The sequence below is a fragment of the Jaculus jaculus genome, chromosome 11, assembly GCF_020740685.1.
Source record: "Jaculus jaculus isolate mJacJac1 chromosome 11, mJacJac1.mat.Y.cur, whole genome shotgun sequence".
Lineage (NCBI taxonomy): Eukaryota > Metazoa > Chordata > Mammalia > Rodentia > Dipodidae > Jaculus > Jaculus jaculus.
In genome coordinates this window covers 742,207-769,448 of record NC_059112.1, presented here as the reverse complement: position 1 = coordinate 769,448, position 27,242 = coordinate 742,207, and the positions used below count along the sequence as shown (strand labels likewise).

Here is a 27,242-nt window from a genome sequence, read left to right as displayed (position 1 = left end):
CCCTTTATAAAATAATTCATTCTAGTAATTCTGTTCCTCTAGAGAACCCTGACTAATACAGATTTTGGTACCAGGAGTGGGGTTGCTGCTAGACACCTGACTGTGTGGCTTCAGCCTTTTGGAGCTGATTTTCAAGAGGAATGTGGGAGGATTTGAAACCTTGGCCTAAGAGATGCCTTGCAGTGCTATAAGTACAGCTTGATGGACTATTCTGGTCTGAGCTGAAAGACCTGAAGGCAGTAAGAACTATGGACTGTGAAGTTTGGCTTATGAGGGTGCCTGGACTGGGCTAGCAGTTTGTGTGAGAAGCTTGCTCTTGTGCCCATGTCCTGAGAAGTTGTGCAGGGTTGCTTAGAGTAGAAATGAACTGGTGTGTGCAGAGGGATATGGCACAGAAAGGAAAATCTTTGGGTGAACTGCTGCCCATTCAGCTGCAACTGAGTGATTACAACCTTTGAGACTGGGCTAGCTGACCTGCGCTGGGGCAACAAGAAGAATGTAGACTCTTTTGAAGGGGCCTGAGTGCTCAAGGAGTGTCCTGTTCTTCAAAGTCTGCTTTATTCCCCCCTGGATTAACAAATTGGCACCCTACCTGGTATCGTGGAGTACAAGAAATGCTGGAAAGAGGGTCATTGAGTTTGCAACACGGTCTTGTGTTTTGGAAATGGCCATGGGCAGTGTGAAGCGGGTTTGCTGGTTGCCTGCATAGAGACCCCATGGGGCCATGAGGATGAACCGTGGCTTGCAGTGGAGACCCAGTGGAGATGCTGGGATCATGAGATGGCTGCCGAGAAGCTGCCGTCCCCGGTGAAGTTTCCCAGGACTGTGAGTAGCCTAGCTGGAGGGGCGGAATTGGAATGCCAGAGACTTGTTGCTGGTTAGAATTATCGGACTTGAAGATTTGTCACTGGTTTGAGTTGCTGGACTTGAAGCTACAGAGTTTGATGTTTGCCCTGGTTGTTTTAAATCTTGTATTGGTTGAATGTGTCTTTGCTATGCCCAATGCCATCTATTGCAGTGTGAATATTTATTCTGTGCCATTCTGGGTTTTTTGAGGTTATATTTTGGTATTATGGCTCAGTTAAAAGATCTTGAACTATGGGGATGTATGAACATCATTGAGATTGATAAAAACTATGGGAACTTTTAAAGTCAGACTGAATGCATTGTATTTTACATCATGTATGGATATCAGTTTATGGGGGCCAGGGGCGGAATGTGGTGGTTTGATTCAGGTGTCCCCCATAAACTTAGGTGTTCTGAATGCTAGGTTCCCAGCTGATGGGTATTTGGGAATTAATGCCTCCTGGAGAGAGTGTATTGTTAGGGGTGGGCTTATGGGTATTAAAGCCAGTTTCCCCTTGCCAGTGTTTGGCACACCCTCCTGTTGCTGTGGTCCATCTTCTGTTGGCCAGGGGGTGATGTCCACCCTCTGCTCATGCCATCGTTTTCCCCTGCCATCGTGGAGCTTCCCCTCGAGCCTGTAAGCAAAATAAACCTCTTTTTCCCAGAGGCTACTCTTGGTTTTGGTGATTTCTACCAGCAATGCGAACCAGACTGCAACAAGGGCCTACAGCCACATTAATCAAACTCCAAATGCATGTGCCACCTAGTGTACATGTGTGACCTTGCGTGCTTTTATCAACTTGTGCATCTGGCTTACATGGGACATACAGAGTAGAACATGAGTCCTTAGGATTGGCAGGCAAGCGCCTTAACTGCTAAGCCATCTCTCCAGCTCCTAAATTTGTATTTTAATATAAAACATCATTGTAAGTGGAAAAATAACTTTAAAAAAGTTAATGTCCAGTATAACTTTCCATAACCCTTCATTATTCCTATTCTATATTTATTCATTCAATATGTACTCAGCACCTATTTTGTGGCAGGCACTATCTTGTGTTTTGGATAGAGGAACAGGGCCAGGACTGGGGTGAGCTGAATGAAGGTGAGGCTCAGGTGAAGGTCTCTAACTGAAGGACCTCACCTGCCTTATCTACTTCCTGGGACTGGACACCAGGAACAAATCAGACCATGTCTTTGTCCTCATGTCTTCCTCTACTGCGAAGAGACAGAGAACAAATAAACATGTAATGTGTCAAGTAAGAGAACTGACAAGAATTTTTAAAGTGGGAAGGGAACAAAGAATGAATGTGAGGGAAGGGCTGGTATACAGAGAAGAGTTAACACAGCAGTCTTGTTTCTGTCCTTAGGAAGACCTGTTTACAAGGCTGGCCTCTGCCTGGCATCTGAGAATCTGGATTTTAGGAGGATTCTCGGCACCCTAGAGGATAAGAGCAGCTCACTGCATCTGAACTGTTTGTGTTAGTCACGTAGTCATGCTAAACACTTCTTTCCTTCTCGGAGACTGGAAATTGGACACCTGCTAGGCAAGGGGTGCCTACATGACCAGCCCTCATTAAACACCTGGGCCCTGAGTCTTTAGTGAACTTCTCTCTTGGCAGCATTTGACAGGTGTTAGAATTTCTTGCTGGGGAATTAAATGTGACCTGAGCTAGCAGATGACTCTTGAAGCCTGAAGCTAGTTTTCTCTCCTTGTCTTTTCTCTTTGCCCATTGTTGGGGTTAAGATATGGAATGTTCTCTACAGGCTCATGGTTTGAATGTTTGTTTCTAAGCTGGTGATACTATTTTGAGAGGCTGTGGAAACTTTAGGAAGTGGAGCCTACTTGGTAGAAGTAGATCATGGGGACAGGCCTTCGAAGGGTTATACCCAGCCCCTAGTTCCTTACCACATGCTCTGCTTCCTGGTCCTCCATATGTAAACATCTACTGCACACTCCTGCCACCGTGAACTGAGCAGCCCTGGTATAACCTTCCCCATCATGATGGACTAAGTCCACGGATACCATGAGCCAAAATAATTCCTTTATCTCATAAGTTGCTTTTGTTAGGTATTTTGTCACAGCAATGAACTGACTTAATTTGTAAGATTTAATAGGAATTCCCTTAACAACCTGGCAACTCCTTGTCCTAAGCAAAAAGATAAAACCATCATTCTTTCCTTCCCTTCCCACCCCCCTGCATGCTAAGTTATCCTAAAGGTTTCATTGTAGGATTGATCAATGAGAAGACATTATATGTCCCTTTTGTGTTTTATGATGAGTTTGGAATATATATAAAACCAAGCAAAAGTTAAGTTTTACAAAGTTCTAAGTTAATGCAATAAACTTGTTTTTATAAAATAATTATTGTTGACCCTATTTTTAGGATGAGGACATTGAGCCCTGAATACTTTGTATGACTTATTTCTTATTACTCATCAAGTCAGAGATACAGGTAACATACATGGGTAATCAAAAGTTCAAAACAAACAAACAAACAAAAAAACTATTCCAGACATAGTGGTTCATGCCTATAATCCCAGCACTCATAATATGGATGCAGGAGAGCCACCACAAGTGGCTGAGGCCAGCCTGAGCTGCCATAGTGAGTCCAGGCTAGCCTGGGCTATAGAATGAGAAATAGAAAAATTAATAAAATGTACACCTGCTTTTATGAAGAAGGTTATGTTGTAGGAAAATAGACGCAGGGCAATGTAGAAATAACCCAGATTATAACAGGGACAAAAAAGTATGATAAAGTTCAGTAGGAACCCCTCCCCCTACACACATGATTGACTGCTGCTATCACAACTATAACTCCATGGTGAATATCAGCAATCCCACTAAGGAGGACAGGGAGGAGGGAAACGATGTTACCAACATATGATATGTCCATACAAAGTTTCTACTTAATAAAAAGAAAAAAAAATCAGAAAAAAGGTTCAGTAGGAAAATGAAATGGAGATGAGTGTTGTGGTGAATGCCATTAATCCAGCACTTAAGGGGCAGAGGTAGGAGGATCACTATGAGTTCAAGGTCAGCCTGAGACTACATAGTGAATTCCAGATCAGCCTAGGCTAGATTAAGACACTATCTCTAACCCCTCCCACCACCACCCAAGAAAAAAGAAAGAAAAGTGGAATGAGAGGAAAACACTAATGTTATGTAGGCCAGGAACTGGGCTGAGTCTTTGATACATATGTTTTATTTAAGCCTCATAATAACCCAATATGCTTATTTTTGTTTCATTTTGTTTTACAGGTACAGAGGCCAAAATTCAGCAAACAGCCCAATGTTGTGTAGTTGTTGTTAAGTAGTTATGGTGTCCAAACCTGGGACTGTCTGAAGAGGGAGAAAGTACCTCAAATTGTGGATCAGAACTTCACAGAAATTTGCTTATGTGATAATTTTCTTTTGTTTATGATTATGAACCATTTTGGAGACACACACTCCTTGCAGAACTGATGAAAAGGGGATTCCTTTCTCAAAAACACATGCACATTGACATAGATGCTTTTCATTTCAGAGGATCCTCAGGACCCCTCTTCAGAAAACCAGGTAGTACCTGCTTTGAGATAAAAATAAATTTCAGAAGGCTGGTGTGGTGGCATATGCCTGTAATCCCAGTATTTGGGAGGCTGGCCTTGATTTTGAAGCCATTCTGTGCTACAGAGTGAGTTCCAGGTCAGCCTGAGCTAGGGTGACACCCTGCCTCAAAAAAAAAACAAAAAAGGTGGGGCTGTAAAGCCCAAGGACCCAGGTTCAAATCCTCAGTACCCATGTAAATCAGATACACATGGTGGCGCATGTGTCTGGAGTTATTTTCCGCAGATGGAGGCCCCAGTGTGCCCATTTTCTCTCTCTCTCTCTCGTTCTCTAATAAATAAATACAACTTAAAAAATATATATTTTAAAACAGAAGGAATTTCGTAAACTAACACAACTGGCATTTGTACAAACCTTAAATTCCTGCAGCTCTAGTCTGCGGTCATTAACCTCTTTCTCCAGCTGTGCTTTCTCTACCTGCATAGCCCCGGCAGTTCTTCCATGCTGGCCAACCAGCTGTGTCATGTTTTCGATCTGCTGACGCAAAATTTCAATGACTTTGTCCTTTTCTGCCATCTGGAGCTTGAGCGCATCGCACTCTGCCTGCATGTTTCTGAGGTGATCCCCTTCGTTCTGCAGGCGCTGCAGCTCCTGAAGCTTTATGTCCACACGGGAGCGGAGTTTGGTGATCTCTGTGTTGGTGGCCTCGATGGCTCGTTCCTTTTCCTGGAGTGAAGCTGTCAAGTCAGACACTGTCCTCTCTGAGCTCTCCAGGGTCATCTTCTTGGCTGTCAACTCTTCCACCACCTTACGCAGCATCTCCTTGGTGGACTCAAGCTGAGCCGTTAAGGAAGACACCTTCTCTAGACTTTCATTCTTCCCCTGAATGGCTGCCATCTATGGGAAAGGAGAGAGTCTCTGGTTTGAGGAGGAAGGGCACAGGCATCCTCAGGAGCCATGATAAATTAATTTAAAATCCTGAATCGGATAGTCCAGGTAGAGTAACAAACCATTTTGCTGTCAGAACACCTGGACATCCATGTGTGCATTAGACCAAGTGGTGAGGACTTAAGTCATGGTGCTTTGCCATAATGGTTTTCTGATATTAAAATAAAGCTCGTGATGGGGGACAGATGGTAGAACTGATGGTCAGTCCCTTTATTTTCTACTTTCCTGTGACTTCTCAATTAAATTTACCTCTGAAGGCAAAGGAATAAAGACTTCACTACAGCCTCTGGTCCTTGTTTGGAAAAACATGAGATTCTATCTTCCTGCTTCTTTCATCTGTCTTCTTGCCCAATGTGGGCAGAAAACAGGGAAATGGCTTTGTCTTTGCTCTAAACCAAGACTGGTCTTTTTAGCTTGCTTTCACATTATGCCGGGGGGCTACATGTCTGTGGGGTACTTTTTATAGAAGCAACTGACAGCAGTCCGCATTTCGCTACTGATACCCTGGGATAAAGCACACTCATCAGTCTCAATCAATGTGGGGGGATCTCTTTGGGGAGAAAAACAAACAAGTCTGTGATTAGCCTTCAGCCTGCTCCTCCTCACATTTCTTAATAACTTGAACTTAACTTCAGTAAAAATAAAAAACTTAACTTAATTAAAAACTTAACTTCAGTAAAAATAAATAATAAATAATATTAGAGTTCTATGTGAAAATGGAAAAGTCGTTGTATGAGATTTAATTTTTCAACAATATGCAAAGGAGAGGAGATAAAGCCCAACATGTTTAACTTAATTGAAAGCCAAAAGTATGGAAATAAATCATATTTGTACAAATTGCTCCCAGAATCCATAGTTTTATGCTAGAACCACCTTAGGCTAATATAGAAAAAAAGAAAAAGGGCTGGAGAGATGGCTCGACAGTTAAAGGTGTTTGCTTGCAAAGCCTGCCATTAAAGATTTGATTCCCTACTGCCTACCTAAACCCAGATGCACAAAGTGGCACATGCACCTGGATTTTGTTTGCAGTGGTAAGAGGCCCTGGCATGCCCATGTTCCCCCACCACTCTTTTTGCTTGCAAGTAAATAAATTACTTTTCTTTTTTAACAGAGGAAAAGAAGAGAAACAAGGGGGCTGAGGAGATAGATTAGTCAGTAAAGTGCTTTTCATGCAAGTATGAGGTGTGGTAGCACAGATCTACAACTCCAGGACTTGGAAGGTGGAGGCAGATGGAGCCCTGAGGCTCACAGGCCAGCCAATGTAGCCTAGTTGGTGAGTGCCGGGCAAGTGACTCAAAAAAGGTAGGTAGCATCTGAGGAATGATACCCGAGATTGCACTTTGGTGTCCACACACACATGAACCCCACATGCAAATGCATACATACACACACATACACATACATGCACACAAAGAAAAGGAAAACTCTACCAGTAGATGTGAAATATCTTATCCCCTAGTAGGAGCCACCTGGGGTGGCATGGCTTGCATGCACTCTGACCTGCCGCTCCATCTGGCCCTGACACTCGCTCTTCATGGCCTTCAGCAGGGCCTCCAGTCTCTGTAACTCCATGTTCCTGTCATCTAGCTCTCGTCGCAGGTGGTCGATGGTGATGCTGTTGCCTGTGTCACGGTCCCACAGACGCTTGTTCTGCTCCTTCTCCAGACTCAACTCTTTCTCCTTCTTGTGCAGATCTGCCTAAAAGAAGTGAAGGATGCTTCCACCCAATTACATCACTCAGATGAACATTTTCTCCTGACAGTCTTGGGCTTGTAACTTGAGAAGCCTTTTATTTTGGAATCTGATTTCTTTTCCTTAAAAAAGTTAATTAATTTTTTTCTTACTTGAACTTTTTAGCAGGACTGAGTATGATAGTGCACACTTGTACTCCCTGCACTTGAGTGGTGGAAGCAAGAGGGTCAAAAGTACAAGGCCGTCCTTGGCTACAGAGCTGGTTTGAGGCCAGCCTGGACTACATGAGACACTATATCAATAATAATAAATAAGTAATGATGACATATCTCAGAGGCACAGCACAGGTTCAACAAGCAGGAGGTTCTGGGTTCAAGCTCCAGTACAAAAATAAAATTTTTACCATTACAAATTAATTTCAGAGGACTAGGTCTCAAATAATATAAAATGAAAAAATATATAACAGATTTAAAAAATCAACATGTTATAAGTCTTGAATTTTCTAGCAAAGATATTATGTTTCATATCAAATATACTCCTATATTACTGGGCATGGTGGCACATGTCTATTTTCGTCATGGCACTTGGGAAGCTGAGGTGGGGGGAATCACTGTGACTTTGAGGCCAACCTGGACTACAAACTGAGTTCCAGTTCAGCCTGGGATAGACTGACATTCTGCCTTGAAAAAAAAAATTGTATCTGTAATAAAGAAATGCTCCAAACCTTAGAGAAGTAAGAACAACAGTAATTCAGTATACTGCTTCTTAAAGGGTAGAATGGGGAAGGAGGACTGCAAACAGACTTAGTCTCCTCTTCAGTCACTTAGAATAATACATAGTGGATGTTTACTGTTAGTAAGGTTCTGTAACTACAGAATGAAGATCAAAGACACTTTCAAATAATTTATCCCCCAAAAGGAAGGTAAGATGTACACAGGAAAGACTGGAAGTTACAGCAGAGAACACCATGAAGGGGATCAAACAGCTTCAGGAAGGCAGGGGAATTGAAATGACAACAGTTTGGGCGTGCAGAGGTGAGGATGGTGGGAAGGTCATCGCAGGGTTGTCTTGGAACACTGGACACAAGCAGAGGAAGAACTGGGAATGTACAGAGACAAGGTCACATATTCAAGTCTTAATAGGGAAGGAGTGGGAGACTCACTGAGCAGGAGAGTGGCCTACCAGAGCTACATTCTAGAAAGATGAACCTAGCAGTACTTTACAGGAAAAACTGAAGACGGAGGAAACTGGAGTAGGGCTATGATGGCCCTGCAGTAGGGGGTATCAGAAGGGGAGATGGATTTGAGGACCTTGCATTTATTCTTTCTTTTTTGCTTTGTTTTGCTTCTGTTGGGATAGGGTCTCTAGGTCAGGACGGCCTCAAGCTGAGGATGACCCACTGTGTTATGCAGTGTTAGGGATGGAGCCAAGACTTCATGAATGTTAGCCAAGCACTCTGCCATCTGAGCATCCCCAGCCCCCGGATCTTGCGTACAATCTCCAAGGGTTTTGAGTTACATATGAGAGCTCAGAAACACTCAACAGGCTCAGGAAAGAAAGGAAAGGCTTTTCCCAACCCATATGGAGCTTCTGGCCCCCAGCTGTCATCTCTCCCATTACCACAGCCACTGGCCCTTGTCAGCTTAGGAGAATGACAGCTTTGTCCAAGAGCAGGGTGCCCTAGCATGGAGCCAGGTAGGGAGGGAAATTTACTCAGATGTAACAATGACATCAAAAAGGGGTATTGAACATTTCCTTCCCCAAATTTCTCAGCCTGTTGTACTTCTAAGAGACGGCAGACTGCTTCACTATTGTCACAACCTGTCTGCTTCTTGTTCTAAAAATGTACTAAACCCCTGCTCAGAATTTTTATGCATGTAATTTATATGTGTTTTGAATGTTCTTTTGCTTCAAAATGAACACATGACTTCAATAGACAACAGTTCTAATTGAAAGATTGGCTACTTGGAGATTTCACACTATAACAGGTATGCCTAGGTGGGGGCTGGGAGTACATGGAATTCTGTATTTTATTTTGGAAACTAGACTTGTTAAATATAGTACTTAAAAACACCCCAGAAGTCAAGCTTGGTGGTAAGGCCTGTCATCCCAGCTACCAGCAGTGCTGAAGCAGGGGGTATCACAAGTTCAAGGCCAACCTGAGCAAATTAGTGAGACCCAGTCTCAAAATTAATTATAACTTGAAGTAAAATGAGATTTTTTTTTAAAGGTCTGGGGATAGAGTTTAGTGATAGAATACATTTGCCTTGATATATAAAAGCCTTAGGTCCAATTCCCATAATCTTAACAATCTCATTCATGTTTAAGAGCATAATCTTACCAACAGCTTCTGAAGTTGATCATCCAAATTTCCAGATTCCTGACTGAACTGATCCCGTTCAGTGCGAGCTTCAGTAAGCTCAGAATTGGCAAGGACTAGCTGCTTCTCCAGCTCTTCTATCTGAAAGAAAAGCCCAAATCAAACAAATGAAGTCTATGTCAGTGGCTCAGAGAATACCAACAAGCCATGGCAAAACAAATAGTGCTGTGAAGGGTGAAAATAAAAGTTCATTGCAATAGGTTTTACAAAGGTTTAAAACTTAAATCTGTATAAAAGTTAACCAGGAAAATTAGCCAAAATGAAATATTTCATGTTATTGAATTTGGACACTGTTTATACTGCATCTTGATTTTGTGTTTATACTCTTCCAAATTTGTCTTCTGCAGGGGTATGCTCTGTAATTTGGTATTTAAGAAAAGTTTCTGTTGCATAAATAATCTGCCATAGGCCCCATAGAAATAAACTTTAACATATTTAGAAAAGTTATTTGTTTGAAAATATGTTTCCACAATAAAAGACATTGAATAATACTCATGAAATAGTTATGGCTATTGCCAATGGTATTTTAAAACGATGAGTGAATAAGTATGTATTTTTACTTATAGTTTAATAATTTGTTGGGCCCTGAAAGGCCCAGGCATGAGGTCTAGTGGAACTTCCTGAGCCTAGCTAAAGTTTGGCGACCTGTCTCTGGCCAGCTATGACTCAGCAAGATGCCTAATGTCTTCTGGCCTGCTACCTCCGCATGGCAATTGTAATTACCATTTCAATAGTTAAAGTTTACTATTGGCCCTTACCTCTTCCCCCACCCTAAAATCCCCGCCTTCATCCCCAACATGATATAGGGAACTGCTCAGAGTAATAAAGCGAGTTGTTTCTGTGAGTTCCTGCATTGAAAAGACTCCCAACTCGGTGTGGTTTTTTTCTGGTGGCCAGGAGAGGTTTCTGAGTCGTCCAACGTTCATCATCCCCTCAAGCCCTAGGGAGGAACCAGCAGGCCTGGTCCTTCCCTCGGCACTGCCTGCCTGACCGGGAAGGAGCCCCACATAATTTAACCATTCCAATCCTCATTTTCTTCAATGATTAAAAAAAAAATGAGCATCAGTGTTAAGGAGTACATATTTCCTCACAAGCAAGACAGCTGTTTGATCTGCTTGAATAGAAAAATATTCCACTGAGACAACAATATCAAACAGAGGGGTGCCAATCATCCCCTTTCCTAGCTTCAGCATACAGCACCTCCATAGGAGGACAGAGGTTACCTCACTCTGGATAGTGTTCTTGCAGTCCTCAACCTGTGGGTGTAGTACAGGCTGAGTAGAGATCTCAGATTATGCGGAGTCTAGATGTGCATAATGAAATACTAGGAATAATTAATATGTTAATATTTAGTGTCATGAAGTGATACCTCTAACTATGACAGCTATAATACTATTTCATCACCCACTTTTCAGGATCAAGAAATCTTTCACATCTACATGACTGGATGCTCTATACAGTTCTTCCTGCTTTTTTTTTTTTTTTTTTTTTTTTGAGAAAGAGAGAGAATTGGCATACTAGGGCCTCCAGCCACTGTAATCAAATTCCAGATGTGTGTGCCACCTCATGCTCATGTGCAACCTTATACGGTTGCATCACTGTGTGTCTGGCTCAGGTGGGACCTGGAAAGTCGAACATGGGTCCTTAGGCTTCACAGGCAAGCACCTTAACTGCTAAGCCATCTTTCCAACCCCTTTCTATTGTTTTTAGTGGTGCGTATGTAGTATGTATGTGCATGTAATGTATAAACAAGACATATGTGGACACACGTGCAGAAGCCAGAGGAGAACACAGATGTCTTCCTCTATTGCTCTTCTGCCTTAGTTCCTCGAGACAGAATCTCTTCTCACTGCACCTAGCAAGATATGTTTTTCAGTTAGACTGGCTGACCAGCAAGCCCCAGGGAGCCTTTCAGTGCTGGGTTTACAGACATGCCTGGCCACCCACAGCTTTTTATATTGGTGCTGGAGATCAAATCCAGGTCTTCCTGCTTACACAGCTAATGCTCTTACACATTGAGCTGGCTCCTGGGATTCCATTTCTTTCTGCTTCTAAGGCATCTATTCAATAGCCTACAAAACTAAAATTTAGGAGCCAGGTATAGTGGTGCACATCTTTAATCCCAGCACTTGGGAGGCTAGAATAAAAGGATTACCATGAGTTCAAGGCCAGCCTGTGACTACAGAGTGAGTTCCTGGTAAGTCTGGACTAGAGTGAAACACTGCCTTAAATAAATAAATAAAACTTAGTTTGAATATACTATAATCAAATATTTTTAACTACAGAACATATGACCAAAACAAGCTTTTTCTTTTTGATTTTTTTATTGACAACTTCCATAAGTGTAGACAATAAACCATATTTTCCTCCCTTCATCCCCATTTCCCCCCTCCAAATACTCCCTCCCTTGAATCCCTTCTTTTGTCCAGTTAGTCTCTCTTCTATTCTAATGGTATCACTTTTTTTCCTCCTATTATGAAGGTCCTGTGTAGTTTGTATCAGGCACTATGAGGTCATGAATATCAAGGCCATTTTGTGTCCGGAAGAGTGCATTATAAACAGTCCTTCCCTTCCTTTGGTTCTTACATTCTTTTTGGCCCCTCCCCAATGGATCTTGAGCCTCCTTTGAGGGTGTGAATTTTAATAACTTTTCATCCTTACTTGGACCCAATTTATTTAAAATCTGCATTTATGGGCCAGAGAGATAGCTTAACAGTTAAGGCACTTGGTTGCAAAGCTAAGGACCCAGGTTCAATTCCCCAGAACCCACGTAAGCCAGATACACATGGTGATGCATGTGTCTGGAGTTTGTTTGCAGTGGCTAGAGGCCCTGGTATGCCCATTCTTTCTCTATCTGCCTTATAAATAAATAAAAAAATTTAATCTTTGTTCATTAAAATGATATATATTCAACAATCATATTACACATATATACATATACACACATATGTAGCTATTGCCTTGATAATTATAACCATGAATATGTAATAGTTACATATCTATTTACATGTAAATATGTCACCAAGTACTAATATAGGACTTACATACATTTTACATTTGTCTATAAGGATCAGGAAACAGATTTTAACATTTATACTGGGAATATGTTTAAACTGACCTTGTATTTGATTTTATATATTTTAAACTAGAACACAAAAAATTGGCTTCTCTGGGTTTCTGTTTCTTGGGGTGAATCTAAGCAATATAAGGTCCCTCAAAGTTCCTTAGAGGTGACACTGCTTGAAATGATGCCCAAATATTTAGGCTAAGAACAATGCAAAGATATTTACAAATGAGGTGTTACTCAAACTGCAATTCTGTACTCAATTATAACAAAATTTAATGAGCTTCAAATCAACATCTGAAGAGAATGGGAAATAACCCACATTACATGTAAAGATAAATATTTTTTCTGTTGTTTTATTATATTGTGTAACTTGATCATAAGATGGACTACCTTCTTAGTGTGAGTAGAGTTAAAAAATGTTTGAAAGACACTAGTGCTAAGGACACAAAATATACTGCTGAAAGTATATCAGTTGCATGTTATCTTGATTGCTTAAACTTTCAACAAAATCCTGTCCTTAATTTTCCTTAGCTTGCTGCAGGGTTAAAGGCCAAATCTAGGTGAAACAGCGCCCTCTGGTGGAATGAATGGAAATAGAAGCCACCGGGAGAAGAGCAAATACCTGGATGGATTAGTGCTGGTACCTCATTCTGCCCGCATTGAGCTTTGTTTCCTGGGCTGTTGTCCAACAGAACTGGTCTCGTTTTATAAAGAGAATCTGGTAGCTTTGTAACATTTTATTTCTCCTAACCTGCCACTCCATAAGTAAGATATAAAAAACTGATTGCATGCATTGGCTAGAACTATACCCAAATTGTCTCTGCAAGACCCTGTACAGTCTTACAAGAAATGTGACTTAAGTTGAATTTATCCTCCAAAGTGGGACACTCTAGGGGATAAAAGCATTCACAAAACTGGACTTGGGATATGAGATGTATAGTGACCATCCCAGGTCACCCTTCTCACCAGGGATGAAAAACACCAGCTCCTATGAATGGCAGCTTTTTTTCTCTTTTGAGAATTTTTACTGTAGTAAAAATGGTTGAGGACTGGAGAGATGACTTAGCAGGTAAGGTGCTTCCTGCAAAGCCTAAGGACCCAGGTTCAATTCCCCAGGACCTACATAAGCCAGGTGCACAAAGTGACACATGCATCCGGAGTTCATTCATAGTGGCTGGAGGCTCCAGTCTCCCATTCTCTCTTTCTCTTTCTCTCTGTCTCTATCAAGTAAATAAATTAAATAAATAAAAACATTTTTGAAAAAGAAAAAATAAAGTATACAAAAATGTTTTTCTAAAAGTGAATTAATTTGAGAAATTTAAATAACAATTATTTGTAACTGCAGATAATTTAGGATATTTTTATTGTAATGTACACTGATTTTTAAATATACAAATATCAATTAGGAATTATTCTAATTCTTCATTCTTAAAACTTACTGAAGATGCATTATCAATTGTGTGTGTGACAGTTGCTGGATATAGGGCAGCAAAGTCTAAACTTACCTTGTCTTCATACATTCTCTTGGCTTCCCTTAGTTCAGAGCGCAGCTGAGACACAGTAGATTCCAAGTCACTGAGTTGACGCATATACATTGAATTTTGATTTCTTGCTTGTTCTCTAAGAAGGGTTAGAAAGGGTATAAAAGCAAATAATAAAGTAAGAACAAATGAGATTCCTAAGAGGACCCTATCTTTTAGATACGATCACTAATTATTTCATATGACATTATTAGGACAATCATCTAATGTGTTTGTTTTATCCTATCATCTGAACCATGCACAACTTAAGGCAGACAATTCCAGGAGGCCTAAATACTTACAATAATACTTCACACATGGTCAGATAATATTACTTTTTACTTATGTTTTCTTTTCTGTGTCGGAAAAGCTTTCTTATGGAATCAATTACTAAGCAATTTCTAAAAGATCACAGTTTTCAAGTGAGGGCTAATGAGTGTCAATTTCAAAACTCCAGTGCATACATACTGAATGATTTCTAGTTGGCTTTGGATACTATTAGCTTGACTTCGAGCACTGCTAGCCTTCTCAGTAAGTCCTGTTATTTCAATTTCATGTTCACTTATCAACTGCTCAATCCTATGGAAAGAACATAATGACTATTACTTGGTATAGGAAGTTCTTGCTCATGAATTATTTTTTAAATTAATGTTTTTCAACACTTTCCAATTGAATATTTTGCTTCAGTTTTTCTGCTGTTCTTTTTTGCTTGTTTGTTTTTGAGACAGGGTCTCATGCAGCTTTAGCTGGCCTGGATCTATGTAGAACAGCTGGCCTCAGACTCACAGAGAGCCTCTTCCTCTGCCTCCCAAGTGCTGGGATCACGGACGTAAGCCATGCCCATCTTTGTACATGCTGCTCTTTTAATGACATTTCTAAAATCCTTTACCTAAAATCTTTAAGAGCTAGCTAGGTTTTGGAATTCAGAATTTGGTTTTTATAATGGTAATAAATTATGAGAATTTAAAGCTGAATGTGATGGTGCATTCCTTTAATCCCAGAACTTGCAGACAGATGTAGGAAGATCACAGTGAGCTAGAGGCAGCCTGTAACTACAGATGAGTTCCAGGTTAGCCTGAGCTAGAGTGAGATCACTCGAAAAAAGACACAAAAAATTATGAGAATTTAGAAGGACCTGGTGGTACATGCTATAGTCACAGTTATTGAGAAGCAGAAACAGGAAGGCTGTTTGAGTCCTAGAACTCAGAACTCAAGGTTAGCCTAGGCCGTGAGACCAGTCTCAAAAAAAAAAAAAAAAAAAAAGATTGAATATTATGACTACTATCAGATATCTATAGTGAGATTTAGGACAATGTCCTATAAACCCAACATATGAACACAAGTTTATAAATATACTGAATCAGAAAGGCTATAAAAAGTTTTATGTTAGTTCATCAACAGATAAGTGACAAAGACTCATTCTTTGATCAAACTTTAGTCAGGTTCTTCTAAGCCCTCTTTTAGCTATGCTTTGACCTTTTTGACCTTGCACTCATCCTGTTTTTAAATTTTTTTTAACTTTTAATGTTCATATTAATATTACACAATGCAAGGACCTGTAACTTCTCCACAGCTGTTAAGGAAATCTTCATTTTTCTAGATTTGGAATTCTGCTCTACAGAAGAGGAAAAGGATGCTGGAGAGCTAAAAGATGGTTCCCTCCTATAAGCTAAAAGAAAGCACAAGAAAACACACAAGGAGAGGCATGAGATGGGAGAGGAGGTTACCCCATGCGAGCACTGTCCAGGTAAGAATTCCACTGTCCTGTTGCAGACACCTGACAGCAGCCCACCTGTGCTGTCCTGGACCCAGCTTTGGCCCAGCAAGAGCGTTGTCCGCCTTGCTATCTGCGCAACCTTTGAACCTGCTCAAGTTCCCGATCCCACAGCCTGGACCCAGCTTTGGCCCAGCAAGAGCGCTGTCCCCCTTGCTATCTGTGCAACCTTGAACCTGCTCAAGTTCCCGATCCCGCAGCCGACCTCTAGTCAGGATCCCCAACTCTCTACATGTCCTCTTAATTATTTTCCATCCACTGGTCCCTCACCTTCTTCCATAGTGATAAATCCCAACTTGTTTTTGTTGTATTAGGAGCCGAACTTGTTCTCTCTACCCTATACAAAACCTCTATTGCAGCAGTCTTGAATAAAGCCTTCCTTACGGCTTTAATTAATGACAGATAAAGATTGAGTGTGAGTTTGTCACAAAGCTGTAGTAAAAAAAATGTTGTATGTCAGGTCTTTGTAGTTTTTGAAATTATAAGTAAGAGATGAAGACTGGTATAATTTCACTATGACTTTTACACCTTCATCAGAAACTACCTGTCCTGGTGTTGCTGAAGAAGTAGTTCTATTTTGTTCTGTGATTCTGCTTTCAGTGTTTCCAGCTGATCCTCTACCTGGTTTTGAAAAAGAGATATTGCAGATACTAATAATTCCAAAGTTTAGCATATTCAGATTTTCGACTAAAGTAATGCTTTAAAAAGATATAAGTAGAAAACTACTAAAATAATTTCAATTCTACTATTGCACTAATTTATTAGCTAATTAACAAAATTAAATAAATTAACTAATTTATTAGTTATTAGTAAAAGCTCGGGTTATACCTTTATAAAGTGATACTGGTAAATCAAACTAATTTCCTATTAAGAGAGAGCCCTGTGAAAGGAACTTCTATTATCTCAGAGAAGAAAAGTAAGAAGTTGGTTTACTTTTAAGAACTTTTAAAATTATATACCTAAGATTATCTCTTAATGCATTTCAGTATAAAATTGAAGGAGTGTTCTCACCACTTACTGGAAATATCCTTCCTTTTAGATAAGAAATTTCTGTGTCTAATTCTCTTAGGAGTTTACTAATAGCTGAGCTCAAGTTGCGGAAGTGCATAGTAGACATGCTGTCCTGTTCACAGATTTTCTTGCCTGAGGCCTCTTCAAAATCAACTAGGGTTGATCGGATTTCTTGAAGCGCCCCCTCATGACTCAGCATCACTTTCCTCAGCTGCTCTATCTGTGTGCTGCTATCTTTCAACATGTCCTCCTTAAGGCATTTGGCAGCTTCAAGTTCGTGAACTGTGTTTTGAAGCTGATTTCTTAAATCTTCCTGGGACTGACTCTCTCTTCGTCTATGAAATGAAGGAAAACAAATGAAAAAAAGGAAGTAATACTGGTAAAAGTCATTCTACTGCAAGAATTTTGTAAAACTTAAAGGAAGGGAGGGAATTGAGATAGTGTTTTGCTATGTTATGACAGGCTGGCCTTGAGCTAACATGTGCAGCCCAGGCTGGCCTCAAACTCACAGCAAGCTTCGTGCCTCAGCCTCCCAAGTGTTGAGATTACAGGCTCATACCAGGGTAGAGGATTTATCACATTGGTGGACTGCTTGCCCAACATTCCCCAACCCTGGGCCCAATCCTCAGCACTGCAGGGCAAGGGAGGATTCGGGTAACAAATCCTAACCTGATGTCAGCCATAGCATCTCTCTCCATTTGCATTTCTTGAAGTTTTGTTTGCAAATCAATGACTGACTGCCTTAAGTAATATTTTTGTTTCTCGTGCAACTCATTGCTCTGAAATTCAAAGAAAAGTCATAGAAATTTTAACAAAGGAAGGCAACTCCATGTAGATAATAATTTTCAAAAGATTACATGTTACTAATTTATTGTTATATGTACAAAACCACCCTTTCTTGCCACTATAGTTTACAATCCAGGGAATAATTTCTCACCTAGCTAAATTGAATACATTAAGTAGCTTGGCCTCTCTTCATCTATTCTCCCTAACAAACATGAAACAGATCTTTCTTCTGATTCAAAGTGAAAATGGAAATAAGTTTTATTCTTTAAAACAGGAAAATTTATTGAAATTATGCATACAGAAAAGTCAAACCCCATCTCCAACCCACACTTGGCAGCAGACACTATCATTTAAAAAGTCAATGTGCTCAGCTACAAAAATCTTTACTGAGCTTTCTATATTCAAGCACTGAAGTGTCTCTCAGCACAATAGTTGAAAAGAGTTTGCCTCTGCTTTGTTATTGCATTATCCTTAAGTGTGAACAGAAAAACCAAAACCACTGAGAGCTCAAAGAAAAATTCAAAACCAGAGGCCAAAGCAGAAAAAAAAAAAAATCCAGAGGAAAGGAAGAAATAAAGAGAGGTAATACAAGGAACAGAAGAACTTGTATTTGCAGAGGAATTTGAGACATAACAGCCAGCCATAAAGAACTAGATGCTAGGGCTGGAGAAATGGCTTTGTGGTTAAGGTGCTTGCCTGTGAAGCCTAAGGACACATGTTTGACTCCCCAAGTTCTACATAAGCTTGACACACAGTGACATAAGTGCACAAGGTTGCACATGTGTACAAGGGGCACAATCTGGAGTCAGGTTGCAATGGCTGGAGGTCCTGGCATGCCATCTATCTATCTATCTATCTATCTATCTATCTATCTATCTATCTATCTATCTATCTTTCTCATTAAAAAAGGCCAGTCTGTAAACTGGGCGTGGTGGCGCATGCCTTTAATCCCAGTACTTGGGAGGCAGAGGTAGGAGAATTGCCATGAGTTCAAGGTCACCCTGAGATTCCATAGTAAATTCCAGCCTGAGCTAGAGTGAAACCTTGAAGAAACTTGAAGAAACCAAAAACAAAAAAAGAGACCAGTCTGTTGGGCTTGCCAAAAAAAAAGAAAAGAAAAGAACTAGATGCTAGCCAGGGGTGGTGGTTCATACCTTTAATTCCAGCATTTAGGAGGCAGAGGAAGGATCACTATGAGTTTGAGGCTAGCCTGGGACTACAGGATGATTTCCAAGTCAGTTTGGGCTTGAGTGAGACCCTACCTTGAAAAGCCAAAACAAAACAAATTAAACAAAAACACCCTAAATGCTAAAGTTAGGTATGGTGGCACATGCCTTTAGTCCCATTGCTTGGGGGTCTGGGGCAGGAAGATCCCAAGTTCAGGGCCAGCCTGATCTACATAGTGTGACTTTAAAGAAGAGAAGGAGGGAGGGATAAAGGGAAAGAAGATGAAGAGTAAGGGGAAGGAAAGGAAGTAATAGCAGTTCAGTAGTAAATACCTGCCTAGCATGCATGAGGCCCTGACTTGGATTACTAGGACACACAGAAAGAGAGAGAGAGAGTGAATAAGAATGAATATGAGTTGCTTGGGTCAAATGCTAAAAACTCAAATAAGAAAAGGAGTATCAATTATCAAGTAGATTCATCATCACCACTTAGCCCTACACAACTCTCAGTGTTATTAGCATTTTTGCTTTAAATATCCTAGTCACAAGACTATAAGGAAGGGACTATGTCTTTTTCATCTTTATATAGCTAGTATCTCACATCCAGTGCTATCTAAAAGAGGATTCAAAGAAGGAAATGCTTGAGATGAACCTTGGTAGGTAAGGAGAGGCTGCCAGCAGACAAGGTAGAGAAGGGGAAATGACCTGGGCAAAAGGTATGGTGATTTAGGTTCACAAGGTCCATCCAGAAATGAGCAGGTGGCTTGATACTGCTGGAAGAGCAGGTAGATATGGAGACCAGGGACTGAACAAAGCCAAACTGTACCCAGCAGAGACTACATCATGAGGAACTTTGTGCATGATGGGAAGAAGTCTGACTTTTAGAAAGTGGACTAGTAGGATACAACATGCAAGTGAAAGTCAGCCTGATTCTATAGAAGATCTATTTGAAAATTTTAGCAGCCACCTTCTAAATTCTATTTAGCTATTGTGTAAATACATATATGTAAAATTGTACTTTCTACCAATGTTTGCAAAGAGAAGCCAGATATCATAACAACAGAATGGCAGGCATAAAGCAATTATTGATTGTAATAACTGTCATTAATTTTAACATTTTGAACTATTTCAATTTTGTCTACAGTATATTATGAAACCAAGGCATTATAATTACCAACAAAAGGGCTGAAAAGATGGCTTCACAGTTAGGGCTCTTACCTGCAAAGCCAAAGGACCCAGGTTCGATTCCCCATGTAAGCCAGATGCATAAGGTGGCACATACATCTGGAGCTCTCATTAACCCAGTAGAAAGGAGATAGCAAACTAACAAGTCTAGCCCACAGAACCATGGCTCATGTTTTCTTCCAAGGCAATATGCCTCCCTGTTGTCCTACAAATGGCATGAGGTGCTAGAAGAGTAGAATGCAACTCACTTCATTCAGTCTTCTCTGCAAATCTTTGACTTGATGTGAATATTCTTCCAGAACACGTTCGATGTGCTCCTTTCCAGGGTAAGGGATGACTTTTTTATGTGAGTCAAGTTCTACTTCATATTTAGGGAAAAAAGGCATTTGTGTCAAGGTCCCAGTTGAAGTTGTGTTTTCAATTATTGTACCACGAATAGAGGACACAAAAAATGGGCTTGAAGAACCTGAGTATTAAAGAATTAATTAATTAACTTGTTTATAAAATAACTTTGTGGCAAACATTATGCTAGATGATTCTCTTATTAAAACCTGAAGAACAAGCACCAGGTCTCATGGAAAAAACAGGCAAGTAAAAGTACAGTAACAGTGCTAAGAGAGGTGAGAACAGGCTGTGGGGAGGGAGCCAAATGAGCCTTGAGATATAGATAAGCTACAACTGATCAGTCTGGGAAACAGGAGAGGAGAAAGGACAGTGGAGGTGGGAGCAACATAATTATGGCCAGTGATCTTGATATGGCTGCACTTTTCTGGGTACCAAGAAAGGAGCCACCACACCATGTCATAAGTATGAAAATTTAGGACAGATCATGAGTCTTGTGGTCATGTCAGAGACTTTGGATCAGCTGATATGGTATAATCTCAAAACTTTAGAGAGATCTAGCTAAGATCATAGACATGTTTCTCAGTGCCATCAGCATCCCACTGAGACAGGAAACGGTGATGATGAAGTGGCAGGAAATCCACATCTGGACGTCCAACATGTTAGCTAATAAGATGTAAGCATGGAGGGAGGCTAAAATAAAGGTAAAAATTGAAGAGGTCAAAAAGCTGTGAGACTGGGCTGGAGAAATGGCTCAGTAGTTATGGCACTTGCTTGCAAAGTCTAATGACTCTGAGTCAGTTCCCCAGTACCCATGTAAAGCCATGCACAAAGAGGTGTTTGCATCTGGAGTTTGTAGCAGCTAGAGGCCATGATGCACCCATTCTTTCTGTCTCTCTCTGCTTGCAAATAACTAAAAGAATATATTTTTAAAGCTGTGAGACTAACATCTTAAATGGGCCACCTATGAAGACATTACAGAGTAACTATGTAACTTCAGAGGGAAAGACAGCCCACACGCTATGTTTGATCAACAAACACTGGAGGAAGAGAAAGGGTTAGGGAAATTAGGTGGATCGCTGAGCTGAAGAGCCTCAACACAGAAACAATTTTTAGATCAAAAGCAAGGCAAATATTTACCAAAAGCCAGATATGCTTATTTAAAAGGCTAGACAATTTCTTCCTCAAAAAGTAGAATTGTGGTTGAAGAGGTGGCTTAGTAGTGATGGAACCTGCCTGCAAAGCCAAAGGACCCAGGTTCGAGTCCCCAGAACCCAGGTAAATCCAGATGCACAAGATGATGCATGCATCTGGAGTTCGTTTGCTCTTGTGTGACCATTCTCTATATATCTGCCTCTTTTTCTCTCTCTCTCAGATAAATAAATTTAAAAAAATTCTTTTTGGTTTTTCGAGGTAGGGTCTCACTCTATCCCAGGCTGACCTGGAATTCACTATGGAGTCTCAGGGTGGCCTCGAACTCACAGCAATCCTCCTACCTCTGCCTCCCGAGTGCTGGGATTAAAGGCGTGTGCCACCACACCCAGCTAATAAAAATATTTTTAAACAGTAGAATTATAAGCAACATACTAGACATTCATGACTACTCCTGTGTCCTGTAGTTAAAAGCACAGCACATTAAAAACTAGAAGTTTGAGGGCTGGTGAAATGGCTTAGTGGTTAAGACATTTCCCTGTGAAGCCTAAAGACCTGATTCCATTCCCCAGGACCCACATAAGCCAGATTCACAAGGGGGCACATGCGTCTGGAGCTTGTTTGCAGTGGCTAGAGGCCCCAGTGTGCCCATTCTCTCTCTCTATCTGCCTCTTTGTCTCTCTCTCTCTCTCAAATAAATAAATTAATTAAATATATTTTTTAAAAAACTAGGAGTTTGAATGAATATTATGTAGATTTCTTTACTTTGATGTTTTCTATCCTGCTTACAAAAGTACGTACTTCCATTGGATGTGATGCCACTTGACAAAAGATCTTCATTATTTGGTTCGCAAGCTTTTGATTCCATACCAACTATGTTCTACCTCTTTTTAGAGCTCTTGAAATATGAATGCTTCTCTGGACCAGTTAGTTCTTGTCTATAAAATAGCAAGGATTCAATCCTTATTAGTAAAGTACTATGTGGGGGAAAAAGTTCACAGAACAGAAGCTAACTGTTAATATTGAAATGTAGTTATAACTTTTACTCCAGAAAAATAATTATGCATACAAAATTATTTCGTTATTATATAAAACTAATAGGCAACTAGACTGTAAAACATGTTGACTTTAAAGGGCATGGAACTCATTTAGGGTACTGGAAAAAATAGCACTTTAATTATTATGGTAATTAGTGCTCTGGTTTGGGGCAGAGTTTTTCTCTTAAGTCACATAAAATTATATCACAAAATAAAGGAAGAAAATGTTTTAAAGCAAAAGAATCACAATCAACGATTTAGAAATCAATAAACAAAGTTGGAAAATTTCTCTGATATTAAATAATGTTGATGATTTTAGATTTTTCCAAGAGGAGGCTTCTAGGTGGTCACTTGATTCCAAATCTTCCCTTACTTTTCCTCCAACAAGCATGAAAACAAACAGACCACATGTATTCCATGCCTTCAGTATCCTAAAGGCAGAATATCATAACCTTTAAATGACTATTAATACAAGGAATTTTTCCAAAGCAGTTCCTATAGTCCACCACCACTGCTAAGGAAAAAATGGGAGAAGGAAGGTTTTAAAAAGATTCAAAAAAAGCAGAGGTGAGCCAAAGATTAAAAGATTGGAATAATAAATGTCAAAATACAGAGCCCTGGCTCTGGGAATCCAGAGCAGTGGCATGGAGGAGGGAAGGGGCAAACTTTATACCTTCTGTCACAACTCTTACGTGACAAGGGAAATATAAACAAAAATTAAAAATTTCTGGGAAATATCTGATCAGAATCTATGAGATACATTAAAAGTCAGAAAAGCACAGATCACAAATCTGTAATCCCAGAACCAAGAAGGCTGAGGCAGGAGTACCTTGAATTCAAAGCCACCTTGGGCTACATAGCAAATTCAAGATCAACCAAAGCTAAATGGAGAGACTCTATCCAAATAAAACAAAACAAAAGTAGATGCAGGTCAGGATCAAAAAATTATGGAAAGAGGAAGCTTAGAAATAAATTTGTTACTTTTACAGTAATTCATGTTTTAAGAGTATAGTGCTAAAAATGCTTTAAACTTTACAGGTTTTTTGTTGAGTAGGATTCCTTTAGCATTATTTTTTTTTTCCAGGTAGTATCTCACTCTAACCTAGGCTGACCTATATCTCACTGTGTAACCCCAGGCTGGCCTCGAACATACCACAGCCAGCTAGAATTCCTTTTTATTTCACTCAGTTTTTTCCTTATTATTACTGAGGTGCCACTTGGCAAAACTACAAGTACAAATCAATTCCACTTTTGTAAGATTAGTGTTAACATTTTGGGGAAATAGGCAGTAGGAATGAAAACAATCCAAAAATAACTATAACAAATGGAATATGAATCAAATTGCTAGGCAAAATTGCTAGCCATTTTACAGAATAATAAATCATCTTGATTGTATAATTTTACTTACACACTAAGGGATGCATTTGGGGATTCTTCAAGCTGATGAATGACACTAAGAGAGTTCAAATTACTAAGTAATGTTATAATTTATAGATAGATCAAAGCCTGTGGGAATGAACAGGACAGGTAGACAAGCCCAGCCCAGCATTAGGAAATCATAGGCTAATCTACTGTACTTGATAACAAAACTTTAGGGTCAAATAGAAACAGAATCTAAGAGTAAGGGAGGTAGAATTAAAACTAGAAGTTGGAGAAGAGAGAAAAGAAGGGGAAGGCTTGCTGGGTGTGGTGGCACATGCCTTCAATCCCAGCACTTGGGAGGTAGAGGTGAGTTTGAGGCCAGCCTGAGACTGACAGAGTGAGTTCCAGGTCAGCCTGAACTAGAGTGAGACCTTACCTCGGGGGGGGGGGGGGGTGATGAAGGCTTGACTTGGATATTCTGATCTGGAAACCATGCTTATTTACTTTGATAGAAGATGGTGAATGCAATGAATTTATTAATTCAGTATTCAGGACCTTTGTAGAATATAATCCTTCAAAGGGAAGTTGTTTTTTGTCCTTAGAAAATAAGCAAAGGGCTAAGGATGTAGCTCAGTGCTTGCTTAAGACCCTGGGTCTAATCCATAGTCCCACAAAAAAAAGTAAAGAAGACAGCATAGGTTTATTTCAGAGTTGAAAACACCTATTTGTTAGTAAAGTCTCAAAATCACTTAGGTAAAGCTCTTGTGGCTTCTATAGTTTAGATATTTCAGGTTATCTACTCATCAGGTTCATGAATTCAAGTTGTCTAAAATGAATTAGATTCAGACACAATAAACTAGTGTATTATCTGTGTATATCCATAATTGATAAATATAGCTAGAAATAAAATAAGAGATACCTTAATTTCAGGATATTCTTATTTTCAGTTACTCTACTAATACCTGAAAAACATTAAATCTGTTTATTAATACATAAGTATCATTAACTAAAAGTTAATGATATTCAAAAAGTCCGGTTTACAAGTTAATTTTTTATCTGTTAATGCCTTCAAATATTTGCATATAACAATATCAACATAATAGTTATTAATTTTATATTAATTTAATTTATAGTTCCTAACATTTATCTGGGCTATGTGTACAATCAAACATGTTCAGTTATATACTATCTATGGATCCAATGCTAATTTTGTCAGCACACATCTTATTGGCATTATTAGCACAGCAAGTAAGCCCACAGGCATAGGTGACCCCTGTATGTATCTGTATTCTAATACCTGACTTTTTTCCAGTTTATAGTCTAAACTGACTTAAGCAAACTGGCTAAATATTATCAGTGATAGATCTTGTACTTATTAGAATAGTTACTTGATAAAGCACTTTATCTGGTGAGTCAGACATAGTTCCATCAGTTGTAAACAGGTGTGCTGAAATGGTAAACAACCAGGATTTAAAAAAAGAAAATCTCAGTGCAATTTAAGTAAGGGATTGTTGCATTTTAAAAATTAGTGTTTGGCTGAAGACATTGCACACTGGTTAAGGCACTTCCCTGCAAAGCCTAATGATGGGGATTCAATTCCCCAGTACCCACATAAAGCCAGATACACAAAATGGTGCACACATCTGGAGTTCGTTAACAGCAGCTGGAGGCTCTGGTGTGCTCATTCTGTCTCTCTTTTTTCTGTCTTTCTCTGCTTACAAATAAATAAATAAAAATTGAAAAAAAAAAAAAAGGCCAGGTGTGGTGGAACACGCCTTTAATACCAGCACTTGGGAGGCAGAGGTAGGAGGACCAATGAGTTCAAGGCCACCCCGAAACTACATAGTGAATTCCAGGTCAGCCTGAGCTAGAGTGAGACCCTACCTTGAAAACTCAAAATAAATAAATAACAAGTGTCTTCCATGTGCAGAGTTAGGACCAGTTAGTAGAAGTGAAAAGAGGCATATTCAAATTTAAGGTAGAGATGGACTCTGAAAACTAGAGTCCTGCGTATACACATGGTGAACTTCCTTCTTAGGTACTTAGGACAAGGATGATAACACCTGTTGAGATGGCAACTGTCACTGGATATCTTCTCTTGAGCAGTGTTAGACTAAAACAAAATCTATTTAGACAACCCACAACTTCCTACAAAAAGTACTCAGGAAAAGACTAATTTTAGATGAGCATGGTGGCTCAGTCCTATAATTTTAGCACTCAGGGAGGCTAGTAGGATTACCATGAATTTGAGGCCAGCCTAAGCTACAGAGTGAGTTCCATGTTAGCCTGGGCTAGAGTGAGATCCTGGGGAAAAAAAAAATCCCAAAATCATGAGATTACTTCTCGTGGCTAATTTCAGTCAATAGCAAAGCTTCCAGCACATTTTAGGCTATTAAGTTAAGAAAAATTTTTTCTAGGGGCTGAAGAGATAGTGCAATAGCTCAGCTATTAAAGGCACTTGGCAAAGCCTGATGGCCTAGCTTTGATTCCCAGTATTCATGTAAAGCTAGATGCACAAAATGGTGCATGTCTCTGAATTTCATTTGCAGCAGGAGGTCCTGGGATACCCATACTTACTCTCTCTTTCTCTCTCTCTCTCCAATAAATAAATAAGTACATAAATTAATTTGTGTGTGTGTGTCTGTGTGTGATTTTAAGGTAGGGTTTCACTCTAGCCCAGGCTGACCTGGAATTCACTATGTAGTCTCAGGCTGGCCTCAAACTCATGGTGATACTCCTACCTCTACCTCCAGAGTGCTGGGATTAAAGGTGTGTGCCACCACGCCCAGCTTGAATATATATTTTTTTAAATAAAAATTATTTCCAAATACATTTTGGTGAATTCCTTGGTGCTCATTATCTCTATATATATGCTTAGCATTGTTCTTTTTTTTTTTTTTTTTTTTTTTTTTTTTGCTTTTTGAGGTAGGGTTTCACTCTAGCCCAGGCTGATCTGGAAGCCTCAAACTCATGGCTATCCTCCTACCTCTGCCTTCTGAGTGCTGGGATTAAAGGCATGCACCACCACTCCCGGCTTATTAAATTAATTTTACCCTAAATCTTCTCTCTGTATCTTCCCACCAAACTTGCATGCTAGTGTGTTCTCAGATGTCATAAATGCTATTGCTGAAGTCAGACATATTAGCATCTTTAGTTATTGTTCATCTATTACAGCTCCACATCTAATTAACAACATTGTGTTGAATCGAATATCCTGTCACTCAGTAAAGTTATCTTAGGTGTGTAGGGTCCTAGGCTATAGGCAGGAATCCTTGACTATATAGTTTAACTTTAGTCCCATAAATTTTTTTCATGCTTTCATCAACTCTTGCTAGACCTACTATAAAATACCTTAAAATACACTTCTGGCTTCGTTTTCTAGTTTTCTTTAGAAGCGGAGCCATTTTGCTAAATCTTGTTCAAAGACTAA

General features: G+C 39.8%; 1 protein-coding gene across 10 annotated transcripts in view; it reads right to left on the bottom strand.

Annotated features, from left to right (window-relative positions):
* Ccdc158 (coiled-coil domain containing 158) overlaps positions 1 to 27,242 on the bottom strand; it is a 68,932-nt gene that overhangs the window by 38,543 nt on the left and 3,147 nt on the right. For 8 of the 10 annotated variants that reach the window (XM_045129976.1, XM_045129981.1, XM_045129982.1 and 5 more), the window contains exons 2-12: positions 24,732 to 24,774; positions 22,215 to 22,351; positions 20,168 to 20,385; positions 17,452 to 17,561; positions 16,790 to 17,117; positions 16,316 to 16,392; positions 14,466 to 14,576; positions 13,983 to 14,097; positions 9,372 to 9,491; positions 6,839 to 7,036; positions 4,805 to 5,287 (exon numbers count right to left, since the gene is read on the bottom strand). In XM_045129976.1, the coding sequence (XP_044985911.1) occupies positions 4,805 to 5,287; positions 6,839 to 7,036; positions 9,372 to 9,491; positions 13,983 to 14,097; positions 14,466 to 14,576; positions 16,316 to 16,392; positions 16,790 to 17,117; positions 17,452 to 17,561; positions 20,168 to 20,385; positions 22,215 to 22,281 (1,827 nt within the window). In that variant the 5' untranslated portion in view covers positions 22,282 to 22,351; positions 24,732 to 24,774. The remainder of the gene's footprint in view (positions 1 to 4,804; positions 5,288 to 6,838; positions 7,037 to 9,371; positions 9,492 to 13,982; positions 14,098 to 14,465; positions 14,577 to 16,315; positions 16,393 to 16,789; positions 17,118 to 17,451; positions 17,562 to 20,167; positions 20,386 to 22,214; positions 22,352 to 24,731; positions 24,775 to 27,242) is intronic. The other 2 variants (XM_045129979.1, XM_045129985.1) reach the window with 2 other exon arrangements.